The 14,051-nt window shown below is 48.1% G+C and overlaps 1 protein-coding gene across 1 annotated transcript; it reads right to left on the bottom strand.

Moving 5' to 3' along the window:
* Positions 1–11,805: 11,805 nt before the first annotated feature.
* LOC125114447 (cytochrome c-like) lies at positions 11,806–12,207 on the bottom strand. Its single transcript, XM_047757733.1, has one exon. The coding sequence runs from the start codon at positions 12,205–12,207 to the stop codon at positions 11,890–11,892; it is 318 nt and encodes a 105-aa protein (XP_047613689.1). The 3' UTR covers positions 11,806–11,889.
* Between the last annotated feature and the right edge of the window lie 1,844 nt (positions 12,208–14,051).

The raw sequence follows: 14,051 nt of genomic DNA, 5'->3' as shown, positions 1-14,051 counted from the left end.
CAGCTCGCATCTGGTGTTGCTTTGGCTATGGCGTAGGCCAGCAGCTGCAGCTCCAGTTGGACCCCTGGCTTCAGGAACTTCCATATGCCATGGGTGTGGCCCTAAAAAACATATAAATATATGCATATGTATGTAGATATGTATATATATATATATGTATACACACACACACACGCACATGCACACATGTATTTATAAATAGACCCTCTCATACATTGCCAGGGGATTTGTCAATTGGTACAAGCCGTCTGCTGAACAGCCTGACAACACCTGTCTAAATTATACAAACAATTCCCCTGTAACCCAGCGATCCCCATTCAGAGAATTTTTCTACAGATTCTAGCATGTGGGACAAGGTTGTCTGTGGCACTATTTATAATGGCCAAAAACAAGGAATGGCCCAAGCAGCCCAGTAGAGGGCTGGTTAAATAAATTATGGTGCATCTACAGAATAAAACAGTGTGTAGCCATAAAAAATGTTTTGAGGGCATCCTCTGTGTTCTATTGTTCAAAGATCTCCAGGATATATTGTTAAGAGGGAAACAAAATCAAGTGTAAAAATAGCAGTATGTGTACTTTATATTTAAAAAGAGGGAGAAGGAGTTCCCATCATGGCTTGGCAGAAACGAATCTGACTAGCATCCATGAGGATGCAGGTTTGATCCCTGACCTTGCCCAGTGGGTTAAGGATCAGGCGTTGCTGTGAGCTGTGGTGTAGGTCACAGACACAGCTCGGATCTGGAATTGCTGTGGCTGTGGCATAGGCTGATGGCTACAGCTCTGATTCGACCCCTAGCCTGGGAAGCTCCATATGCCGCGGGTGTGGCCCTAAAAAACAAAACAAAACAAAAAAAGATAAAAAGAGGGAGAGAGGCATTCCCTTGCAGCACAGCAGGTTAAGGATATGGTGTTGTCACTGCTGTGGCACAGGTTCAATCCCTGCCCAGGGAACTTCCACATGCCGTGGGTACAGCCAAAAAAAAGAAAAAAGAAAAAAAATGCAGAGAGAGAGAGAATAAAGTAGGAATTCCTAACTGTGTATCTGTACATGTAGACATTCTAGAGACACAAAAGCTAATAAAATAGTTCCCTGGGTTGGGGGAGGGGGGAGATAGAGGAGTGACTCTTTAACAACATGCCTTTTTTTTTTTTTTTTTTTTTGGCCACAACCACCATACATGGAAGTTCCAAGCCAGGGATCAAAACTGCACCGCAGTTGTGGCCTATGCCACATGCCGTTTTTTTTTTTTTTTTTCTTTTTAGAGCCACACTCACAGCATATGGTGGTTCCCAGGCTAGAAGTCTAATCAGAGCTACCACTGTCAGCCTATACCACAAACACAGCAAGATCAGATCCAAGCCGCATCTGTGAGCTACCCCACAGCTCATGGCAACACTGGATCCTTAACCCACTGAGCAAGACCAGGGATCGAACCTGCAACCTCATGGTTCCTAGTCAGATTCGTTAACCACTGTGCCACAACGGGAACTCCTAAGGATGAGTTTCTATGCCTTCCCCCATCCCTGGGCTCCTCGGGACTCAGTGGCGAATGATACGGTCTTGCCATCTCTGAGGGTGGAACGGGTAACACCAGTTGCCTCCAAAGAGAACTGAGCGGCTGGGGGGCACTCTAACTGCTTTAGTGCTTCTGGAATTTGGACCAAGTCAATATACTATGTTTTAAAATATATATATACTATGTTTTAAAAAAAAATTTTTTTTCATTTGAGAACTTTGCTGATCATGAAGTCTTAGGTCATAAGAACCAGGAAAACCCCCAAGAAGCCACTCATCTGGCCCAACAGCTTCATTTTACACATGAGGACTCACCCAAAGATCCTGGCAGAGCCGCACCCTGAGAGTTATGCCTCCTCACTCCCAGGCTGAGAGATGGCAAATAGCGTTGTTTTTGACCCCACCAGGACACACAGAGGCCCCCAGGCTGAAGGAGGAGTAGGCTCAGTCAGGAGCCACCCCCACCCAAATCCTCTTCTCACCCACCACCCACCCCTGCCACTGTGCAGAATGCAAACAGCCGCAGCCACAGGCACCACTTCCCTCTCCTTGCTCCAGCCCCCCCTCCCCTCCCCTGCTCCCATCCCCTCCCCCTCCCAGGCAAGTGGAAGGGACAGTCCTCCCTGCTTCGCAGGCACCCTGACCTGGATGCCACTTCCCAGCTGCAGATGCGTGATTTTCTACTGTGAGTCCTGGAGGCCTCATCTGTAAAATGGGAGTCATGAGATCACCCACTCTGAAGGGTTGTTGAGAGGCTTAAATGAGAATTCGGGTGAAGCTCTGGCCACCTGCTCATCATTACAGCCTTCCCTCCCCACTGTCCTCATCCGTTCTCACCAGTCACGGGCTTCACCGGCTTCACCAATGACAGAAGAGTCCATTCTGTGCACTCTCTCCTCCAAGCTGCACCTCAAACCCCTTAGGACCGGCTGATCCCATCTTAGAGATGAGGAAGAAGAGGCTTAGGGGCCAGAAGTGAACGCGTCCCATCGACACACACAGGAAGCAACAGAGGCAGCCCTTCTGTGCACCTTCAGCCCCTGGCATCCAGGCCCCTCTGCTCACACACACACATCCTCTCCCTCCTCTGCACCAGCCCCCGCTTTCCAGCACAGATCTTGCCCGCTCCTCCCCTGCGCAGAAAAGGCCAGGGACTTCCCACATATCCAATGTCCTCCAAACCGCTCACCTGAAAGGCCCAGTTCTTCCCCACTTTGCTCCCCTCCAGCCTTTCCCACCATTTTTCATGCCACTCCCCCACCCCCCACCCATATGCACACAAAACACACCCTCTGCATTGCCAATCTGTTTGTCCTTCTCCAAAGATTCCCAGCCGTTTCTTACCTCAGAGCCTTTGCTCAGCCTGTCTGCTGCTCTCACTGCCCTCCCTCCGTCTGCGTCCTGCCCCTCCTGGCCCCACCTGCTCAAACCACAGCATCTGTCCCCAACCTCCCCCACCCCCACCAGCCTCCAAAGTGGCTCCAAGGTTCCAGGGACGCTTTGCTTAACCTCGATCACAATATTGCTCTCTGCGCGCCTGTACCTGAGTTATTTATGCGCCTGTCTGTCTCCCGGCTAGAGTGCAAAGACGGTGTCTGATCGGCTCTGAAATCCCAGCAACACCCTCACGCAGCCCCCAGTCGACTGGGCCCATTCGCTGTAAAAGTCACAACAGCCACGGTGATCAGCTCGCTAGGTTCCTAGGAAGTTTCTTCCATTGAACGCTCTCACACAGATGATCCCCATTCGTTATTATTGCTCCAATTTATTAACTCAGTTGAGTATATTTGCTGCATTGGACTTCCTCGACTATAAGGAAAAACAGAAGCACTTATCCCCACATATCTTCCCTATTAACCTGCCTTATACCTGAAATTCTATTAAACAGTACACACCCAAGGAGATTCAACACTGCAGAGGGTCAATCTTTTTTTTTTTTTTTTTTTGATCTTTTTAGGGCTGCACCCACAGCATATGGAGGTTCCAAGGCTAGGGGTCGAATCTGAGCTGTAACTGCCGGCCTACACCAGAGCCACAGGAACATGGGATTCGAACTGCGTCTGTGACCTATACCACAGCTCACAGTAATGCCAGATCCTTAACCCACTGAGCAAGGCCAGAGATCTAACCCACATCCTCATGGATGCTAGTCGGGTTCGTTAACTGCTGAGCCATGACAGGAACTCCCAGAGGGTCAATCTTATAAAGCACAATCAGCCATTAAAATTCTAGCAAGAACCAGCTTCTCAGTTTATCCCTGGGAAAGTAGGAATCAAGACCTGGGCATGATTAGGGACATTTTGAAAGGAGAGAGAAGAGGGAATGAAGGATAGGAGCTGCTCTTGGAAAGAGGTCCCCGGTTGTAGGGGTGGGTGACACGTCCAGGAGGATGCAACCCATCACCAAAAGAGAGAAGGGTCGGGGACTATACAGGTTTTTTTCAGTTGAACACTAGGATAGGTGAGGCAGCTATTCGAACTTGAATCTTGAAAATATTTTGCTAAGTGAAAGAAGCCAGTCACAAAGGACCTCATATTATATGATTCCATTTATATGAAATGATGTCCAGAATAGGCAAATCCATAAAGAGAGAAAGTAGATTCGTGGTTGTTTAAGGCTGAGGGGAGGAGCTCCTGCTGTGGTACAGTGGGTTAAGAAGCCAACTGCAGGAGTTCCCACTGTGACACAATAGAATTGGCAGCATCACTGCAGCACTGAGACACAGGTTCAATCCCTAGCCCAGCACAGTAGGTTAAGGGTCTGGCATTGCTGCAGCTGGGGTGTAGGTCAAAACTACGGCTAGGATCTGATCCCTGACCCACATGCTCCATATGCCTCGGAGGAAAAAAAAAAATCTCCAACTGCGGCGGCTCAGGTCTCCACACTGGGCACTTACGCATGCTGCTGGTGCGGCCAAAAAAAAAATCTAAATAACCTATGGACCTTAGTCAATAATAACACAATAATATATCAATATTGGTTCCTTAGTGTAGCAAATGTACCATATTGAGCTAAGATGGTAATAACAGGGGAAACTGGGTGGGGGGGGTTTATGGGAACTCTCTGTCCTATCATCTTAATTAATTTTTCTGTAAATCTGAAACTGTTCTACAATATAAAATTTAGTGAAAAAATTAAAAAAGACGAATCCCCACAATAAAGAGCGTTTACAGATCAATATATAATGAGCAAAGCAATGAGAAAAAAAGGACAAATGAAGGAGTTCCCCTCGTGGCTCAGGGGAAACAAATCCGACTAGGGACCATGAGGTTACGGGTTCGATCCCTGGCCTCGTGCACTGGGTTGAGGATCCGGCATTGCCATGAGCTGTGGTATAGATCACAGACATGGCTCAGATCCCGCGTTGCTGTGGCTATGGTGTAGTCCGGCGGCGGTAGCTGCAATTTGACCCCTAGCCTGGGAACTTCCATATGCCCTGGGTGTGGCCCTAAATGGCCAATAAACATAAAAAAATCAACTTATAAGACGAAAATTAAAACAACAACGAGGTGCATAAATAACAAGGTCCTACTATTTAGCACAGGGAACTATGTCCAATCTCCTGGGACAGACCAGGATGGAAAAGAATATTAAAAGAGAATGTATATATATATCTGACTGAGTCCCTTTGCAGCACAGCAGAAATTGGCACAACATTGTAAATCAACTATCCTTCAATTTTTGAAAAGTTTTTAAAAAAACGAGGAACCATTTTTTACCAGTGACATGGCTAAGATTTAAAAGTTTGTTAATTCCAGGGGAGTTCTCATCGTGCCTCAGCGGAAACAAATCTGACTAGCATCCATGAGGACGAAGGATCAATTCCCGGCCTTGCTCAGTGAGTTAAGGATCCAGCGTCGCCATGAGCTATGGTGTAGGTGGCAGACACAGCTTAGATCCTGCATTGCTGTGGCTGTGGTGTAGGCCTGCAGCTGCAGCTCCAATTAGACCCCTAGCCTGGGAACCTCCATATGCTGCGGGAATGGCCCTAAAAAGACATAAATAAATAAATAAATGTTTGTTAATTCCCAGTGTGAGCAAAATTGTGGGGAATGTGGCAACTCACACATCATTGCAGTTACTATAAAACAGTTTAATTTCTTTGGGGATCAAGTTGGCAGTATCTTTCACAATGTGCACATGCATTTACTCTGCAATGTCACTTTGGAGAATACATCCAACCATTATCTTTGCCCATGTTTGCATGAGTATTGATTCACTGCAGCGATGCTTGTGAGATCAAAATAGTCAAAATTCACTACAAGGTCATCACTAGAAGCTAGCCAAAGAAATTATGGTCCAAATAAAGGAATAACTACAGTCAGTTAAAAAAAAAAAAAAAATTGTTGCCAGAGCCGTCTGCACTGCTCTTGAAGTACTCACACAGCCTTAGCCTCTAGCCTCTGTCAGTTCCTTCTCCCGGATCTGAGGCCCCACCATCAGACACTGGGTAAGGCCAAGCACAGGCCCTCAGACATAATAGGAAGGCTGAAAAACCACATATGTCATAACTTGAGCTGATTAACCCAACCAAATTCTAATTTACTCTTTGGTACCTTATGGAGCATTTGGAGGAGGAGCCTCCAAAGCCGGAGAGCTGTTCCAAAAGAGTAAGTAGACCTAAGGTGTCTTTGCTGCACAGTGAATATTCACCGCCCTCTCCCAGGCTCAAAATTTTGTGGTTCAGGGTGGAGCTAACCCCGCCCCAGCTCCCAGAGTGGGCACATGACCCAGGCCGGCCAATCAGAGTAGTCCATCCCCCTGGCCATAGTGACTGGCTGAGGGACGGCTTTGTGATCCAAAACAGGCCAATGAGATGACATTCTGAAACTTTGCCTGCAACCACTGAGAAAAAAGAATCTTTCTTTCCAGGAGGGTTGCCCCTCTAAAGTGGTGCCTGCAGCTGCTGGGAGCCACCTTGCCTCCATATGGGAATAAACACAGAAAAGAGGAAAGAAAGCAAAGGGACAAAAAGAGTAGGACAGGCGTTCCCGTCGTAGCTCAGTGCAAAGGAATCTGAATAGCATCCATGAGGACACAGGTTCAATCCCTGGCCTTGCTCAGTGGGTTAAGGATCCCACATTGCCTTGTGAGCTGTGGTGTAGGTCGCAGATGCGGCTTGAATGCTGTGTTGCTATGGCTGTGGTGTAGGCCAGAGGCTACAGCTCTGATGTGACCCCTAGCCTGGGAACCTCCATATGCCATGGGTGGGGTCCTAAAAAAAGACACACAAAAAAGAGTGCTCCCTGCCAAGCTAGCTGCCTGACCACTCAAGTCACATCTTCAGGACCCTTTCAGAGCAATGCGTTTTTACCCAGGAGTGAAAGGTGACCCCGAACCTAATTAGGGTACTAACAATGATTCATGCATCGTCAGGTCTAGCCCAAGATCCAACCTAGCCTGGCAGTATTAGAGCAGAGAGTCAGAGCAAGAATCCAAGTCTGCTCCTTTAAAACTCTTTCTGTTTCCTCCTCCATGAAGTGAAGGAAGGAATCAAACTGAGCAACCTGAGCTGAGAGGTCCGCGGTGATTTCTCCCTTCTGGGGAGAGGGCACTAAATAACTGCCCACTCCCCACCGGCTCTTCAAACAGATTAACCTTACTTTTACCTCATTTATGTATTGGCGTCTCATCTGAAGAGTGACTCCACTACTTAATAATAATTTTGATTGCTTGGACTTTGATTCTCGGAGTCCTCAAAGGGCGGGGTGGGCTGAGCAGGTGAAAAGTCATTGACCCCCCCTCCTGCTCTGACCTGCAGAGACTTTTTTTTCTTTTTCCTGTCTTTTTAGGGACGCACTAGCAGCATATGGAGGTTCCCAGGCTAGGGGTTGAATCGGAGCTGTAGCTGCACCACAGCCACAGCAACACAGGGTTTGACCCCCATCTGCGACCTACACCACAGTTCACAGCAACGACGGATCCTTAACCCACTGAATGAGGCCAGGGATCCAACCTGTGTCCTCATGGATGCTAGTCAGATTCGTTTCCACTGTGCCATGACAGGAACTCAGCAAAGACTTTTTGACAATGTGAGCTTGGGTGTGCAGCCAGGCCCTGTGTTCTGGAAACAAGAAGCAGAATGGAGGAAGAATTAAGCCCCTGGGGAAGTCCTGAGTTCAAACCCTGACTCTGTCGTTTGTTTGCTGGGTGACATTGATTAACTACTTTCATTCTCTGAGCCTTAGTTTCCTCATCTGTATGAGTGGATACTAACACTTTCCTCTGAATATCACTGTAAAGAATAACTGAATCAATGCCTGTCTATGGTGGGGCCAGTAGGAAGTGCTCTGGAAGCCAGGTTACTATTGGTGGTGATATTACCGTCATTCGTATTCAGGCTAGAGAATGTACCTGGTGAGAAGTGTCCCAGAATGCTACTTCAGAGATGCCACTGGCCCTGGTGTGGGTGGGATGATTTGAGATGAGGAGGGGTCCCAGCCAGACATTCCACTTTGTTTCTTGAGTCCTTCCGGGGCAGGGGAGGGCTGAGCAGGCTGCCCTGCAATCTAAGTCCCGCAAGCAGAGGTCAGGCCCCTGGATGAAGCAGCCCTGAACAATCGGACACCGGGGACGTGGGCCCAACCCAGATGACTCTTCTGCGATGCGTCTGAAACCCTCTCAGCCTGCAGTCTTGCAACCTGACACTGGCAGGCTCTGATTTCCCAGCCTCCGGAGGACTGCAGTAGGAGTAGGGGCAACCGCGCACCTACACGGGGACCTCTTCCCTCACCTACTAGGCCCCCTCCTCAAAGCCCCCATCCCCAAAGTGCCCACCCCCGCAGGTCCAAGTGTAGGCAGACTGAGGCATCTCCTTGAACAGGAGAGTTGATAATTGTAGGTCGTGCCCTCTCCAGGCCAAGTCTGGAGCAAAAGGAATGGGAGTAGGCAGGGGAGCCGCACGGCACAAAGAAATCTAGGGTGTGGGGTAAGGGAAGTGGGGACACCCTGCGACGAGTTTGTAAGGAGGACCGGGGGTCCCTCAAAGCCTGACATTAGCGACAGGGTCGAGGGTCCCAGGTCCCAGGGTTGATGTCTCTGGAGAGCCGCGAAGACCAGGCTTGGGGACGCGCGATGGGGATGGCCAGGTAGCCCCAAGCTGCTACTTAAACCCTGCCCCGCCGCCTCCACTCTAGAAGAAACTTCGAGCCAGCGCCCTCTCTCCTTGGCGCGCCCGGCCCGGCCTTGGCGCACGGGGCGCGCGAGTTCGCGCCCTCACCAGGCCCCGCGCCCCCCGGTGCCCACTCACCAGCGCACCAGCTGCCAGCGCTTCTCTCCCGGTGCCCGGCGGCCCGCCATGCCTTCCTCCCGCTCTCTACCCGCCGCGGGTCGCACGGTGGAGGTGGCTCCCGCTGCCGCAGGCCAGTACCGAGGGCGCGCTCGGCGACGCGGGGCGCGGCGCGGGCGCGAGGCTACTCGGCCGGAGCCCAGGCGGTGTGGCCGGCGCGCGCATCCCCTCAAGGCCGGCCGTCGGCCCCGCCCCTAGAACCGGCCGGGGCTGGGTCACCGTGCCCCTTGCCGCTGCAGCTAGACCGCAGCCTGTCCCCTCACTGCCTTCGCCCCGCACTCCCTGCCCAGGGGCACAGCAAAACCGGCTTCCTTTGGGAGCACTGGGCGAGGAGTCAGAATTCTGTCGTGATGGAAACCTGACTTGCTGAGTGATTTGAGGGGATTCACTTAATCCCTCTGAGCCTTACTCCCTTGTGACACCTGTTCTACCTAGCCAAAAAGTTATGCATAAAAATAATTAAACCATGCTAAATGCCTTAAATAAAACCTGATACGGGACTTCCCGTAGTGGCTCAGCCGTTAACGAACCTGACTAGTATCCATGAGGAGGCTGGTTCAATCCCTAGCCTCAATCAGTGGGTTAAGGATCCGGCGTTGCTGTGAGCTGTGGTGTAGGTCACAGATGCTGCTTGGATCCGGCGTTGCTGTGAGCTGTGGTGTAGGTCACAGATGCTGCTTGGATCCAGCGTTGCTGTGGCTTTGGCAAAGGCCAGTGGCTACATCTCTGATTGGACCCCCAGCCTGGGAACCTCCGTATGCAGTGGGGTGCAGCCCTAAAAAGACATAAATAAATAAATAAATAAATAAATAAATAAATAAATAAATAAAATGGCGATGGATTTTTTAAGCTAGGCATCAATAGCAGAACCCATATAGGAAGAGATTAATGGATTTGACTAAAATAGGAATATTTAAACTTAGTTCATCACAAAAGCACAATAAGCAAAATTAAAAGGCAAATGTCAGGAGTTCTTGATGTGGTGCGGTGGAAACAAATCCAACTAGGAGCAATGAGGTTGCAGGTTCCATCCCTGACCTTGCTCATTGGGTTAAGGATCTGGTGTTGCTGTGAGCTGTGGTATAGTTCGAAGATTTGGCTCTAATCTGATGTTGCTGTGGCTGTGGTGTAGGCCAGCAGCTGTAGCTCCGATTAGACCCCTAGCCTGGGAACCTCCATATGTCGTGGGTTACCCCTAGCCTGGGAACTTCCACATGCTGCAAGTGCTGCAGCTCCCCCGCCCCAAATAAGGCAAATTTCAAATTGGTTTAAAAATATATATATATATATATATATATATCAGGAGTTCCTGTTGTGGCTCAGTGGTTACAAACCCAAGTAGCATCCAAGAGTGTGCGGGTTTGATCCCTGACCTCGATCAGTGGGTTCAAGATCCAGCTTTGCCATGAGCTGTGGTATAGGTCACAGATGTGGTTTGGATTCCACAGAGGCCAGCAGCTGCAGCTCCGATTTGACCCCTGGCCTGGGAACCTCCATATGCATTGGGTGCAGCCCTCAAAAAGAAAAAAATATATATATATATGGCTGTATTTGCATATCTTTATTCATAGCATTATTCACAAGAGCAAAGGAGTGAAAGCAACCCAAATAGTCATGAATGGATTAATGGATAAGTAAAATGTGATATATGGAATATTATGCAGCCTTAAAAAGGAAGGGAATTCTGACATGGGCTACAACATGGATGAACCTTGAAGATATTATACTAAGTGAAGAGCATGTCACAAAAGAACAATACTGTATGATTCCATTTCTATGCAGTACCTAGAGTAGTTATATTTATAGAGACACACATTAGAATGGGGTTGCCAAGGTCTAGGGGTGGGGAGAAAAGACTGGGATGTGAGTGTTTACTGGACACAGTGTTTCAGCTTTAAAAGATGAAAAGAATTCTAGAAATAGATAGTGCTGATGGCAGCACAACACTATGAATGTACTGAATGCTATTGAATTGTACACTTAAAAATAGTTAAGGACGTTGCTGTGGCTCTGGCGTAGGCTGGTGGCTACAGCTCCGATTCAACCCCTAGCCTGGGAACCTCCATGTGCCACAGGAGCGGCCCAAGAAATAGCAACCAAAAAAAAAAAAAAAAAAAAAAGACAAAAAAAAAGTTAAGGAGTTCCCTGGTGGCACAGTGCGTTAAGGATCCGATATTGTCACTGCTGTGACTCAGGTCCCTGCTGTGGCATGTGTTCGATCCCTGGCCTAGGAACTGCTTTTTTTTTTTTTTTTAGATACAGATCATTTTAATGAGATTGGCATAGTTAAGATCAAAAAGCTAAAGGGGACACTGTCAATTTCTCTTCAGCTCGTGCCTTACCAGGCTAGTTGAACACAACTTGAAACACAGGTGAATCTTGCTCTGTTCTATGAGATAGCAAAGGGATCTTCTCAGTATTTAAATATATTCGTATAACCAGTTATAGAAATCTAAATGTGAAACCAGTCTCCTTCTCAGGTTCTGAGAAGGTAGTCACCATTTTCCTGAAAAGTTTAACACTCCGCATTCACTTTTTTTTTTAAAAGATATTTTTTAGATTTAATTTTTATTTATTTATTTATTGTCTTTTTGCTATTTCTTTGGGCCGCTCCTGCGGCATATGGAGGTTCCCAGGCTAGGGGTCCAATCCGAGCTGTAGCCCCCCGCCTACGCCAGAGCCACAGCAACGCGGGATCCGAGCCGCGTCTGCAACCTACACCACAGCTCACGGCAACGCCAGATCGTTAACCCACTGAGCAAGGGCAGGGATCGAACCCGCAACCTCATGGTTCCTAGTCGGATTCGTTAACCACTGCGCCACGACGGGAACTCCCACATTCACGTTTAACCATCTCTGTAGAAGGGGAAGACAGCACTAGTACTCGTGCAGCTGGAATTACTACTAAAATTCAAAAAGCTGACCACATTCATTTAGCCACCAACCAACTGTATTTAAATCAGGACCATCCAACAGAAACATTCCGAATTCTGAAGTCCAGTGTATGAGATCAGTTTAAATATGGTACACACATAAAAGTCATGACACATGTCGGTCTTGTAATGAACAGGGCGGTGGCCAACTTTTACTCATGAGTAGCTTTTTTGAGACAAGCTACCAAGACGTCCCTTTCTCCCTCCGTCTTAATGCCAGTGAAGACCATTTTCGTTCCAGGGATGTACTTCTTGGGATTCTCCAAGTGTTCCAGCAGTGTCTCCTCTCCCCAGGGGATGCCTTTGTGCTTGTTGGCATCTGTGTAAGTGAATCCAGGAGCCTGACCTGTCTTCTGCCCAAACAGACCATGGAGGTTTGGCCCCGTCTTGTGCTTGCCTCCCTTTTCTACAGTGTGGCACTGGGCACCCTTCTGAACAAAGACCTTCTTGCCCTTCTCAAGGTCACCCATTTTATTTTATTTTATTTCTTTTCTAGAGCCACATGCACAGCATATGGAGATTCCCAGGCTAGGTGTCTAATCCGAGCTGTAGCCGCCAGCCTACACCACAGCCACAGCCACGCCAGATCTGAGCCGTGTCTGTGACCTAAACCACAGCTCACGGCAACGCTGGATCCTTAACCCACTGACTGAGGCCAGGGTTCAAACCTGCAACCTCATGGTTCCTAGTCGGATTCATTTCCACTGCGCCACAACAGGAGCTCCAAACATCACCCCAAGCTCAACAGACAAGTAGCCACTCACAGGCCAGACGTCCCACTTTCTGGCCTGTGAACTTCTGAATACCACCAGCAAGGCCCCACTAAAAAGTTAAGATAGCAAACTCTATGTTATGTGTATTTTACTACAATACAAATTTTAAATGTCAAAAGCTGTTATTGTTATTATAAAGGAATAAGTGATAAACACTCTAATAGAGAAACAGGTGAATATGAACAAACAATTCACAAAAGAAATATAAATAGATAATAGACACATTTTAAAAATTCAAATATTGCAGTTCCCATCATGGCTCAGCGGTTAACAAACCTGACTAGGATCCATGAGGACGCAGGTTTGACCCCTGGCCTTGCTCAGTGGGTTAGGGATCCAGCATTGCCATGAGCTGTGGTGGAGGTCGCAGACACGGCTCAGATCCAGTGTTTCTGTGGCTGTGGTGGAGGCCAGCAGCTATAGCTCCAATTAGACCCCTAGCCTGGGAACCTCCCTATGCCTCAGGTGCAGCTCTAAAAAAGACAAAATAAATAAATAAATAAAAATTAAAAATTGAGTTCCCATCGTGGCTCAGTGATTAACGAATCCGACTAGGAACCATGAGGTTTTGAGTTCAATCCCTGGCCTCGCTCAGTGGATTAAGGATCTGGCGTTTTGCCGTGAGCTGTGGTGTAGACCTGTGGCTACAGCCCCGATTAGCCCCTAGCCTGGGAACCTCCATATGCTGCAGGAGCGGCCCTCAAAAGGCAAAAAGACAAAAAAAAATAATAATAATTAAAAATTAAAATTCAAATATTATTGGAAACTAAGTACTTAAACATTTAAATATGATAGCATTTTTCTACTTGTCAAACTTGGAGCAGTTTGCTGTGGTCATCGTTGTTCGTTATCTCAGGCAGAGTTTGTACGGAGGAGGGAAGTGAGCTCTCCCAGTCATCACTGAGGTCGGAGTACGAGCGGGTCCAACTCTTGTGCCTGGCAATTTGACAACATGAGCCAAAGCCATCAAATGTGTCTCTTGGCTAAGGGATTCCTCTTTTTGGAATCCATCCTACAAAGATAATTAGAATGTGAAAAGAAGTCTTTGTAGAAGAACATCCATTGCAACACTGTTTGCAATAAAATAAAACTGAAGACAACACAAGTGTCCAACAGAGTAGTTAAGAAGCATGTCCATTGGATAAGATATTATACAGCTATTAAGAAAAGGCTTTAGGAGTTCCCGTTGTGGTGCAGTGGTTAACGAATCCGACTAGGAACCATGAGGTTGCGGGTTCGGTCCCTGCCCTTGCTCAGTGGGTTAACGATCTGGCGTTGCCGTGAGCTGTGGTGTAGGTTGCAGACGCGGCTCGGATCCCGAGTTGCTGTGGCTCTGGCGTAGGCCGGTGGCTGCAGCTCGGATTGGACCCCTAGCCTGGGAACCTCCATATGCCGCAGGGGCGGCCCAAGAAATAGCAACAACAACAACAAAAAAAGACAAAAAAAAAGAAAAGGCTTTAATAGAGTTTCCATCATGGCTCAGCAGTAACAAATCTGGCTAGTATTCAGGAGGACACAGGTTTGACCCCTGGCCTCACTCC

Source organism: Phacochoerus africanus, chromosome 14 (genome assembly GCF_016906955.1).
Source record: "Phacochoerus africanus isolate WHEZ1 chromosome 14, ROS_Pafr_v1, whole genome shotgun sequence".
NCBI lineage: Eukaryota > Metazoa > Chordata > Mammalia > Artiodactyla > Suidae > Phacochoerus > Phacochoerus africanus.
This window is presented reverse-complemented; position numbering and strand designations above follow the sequence as displayed.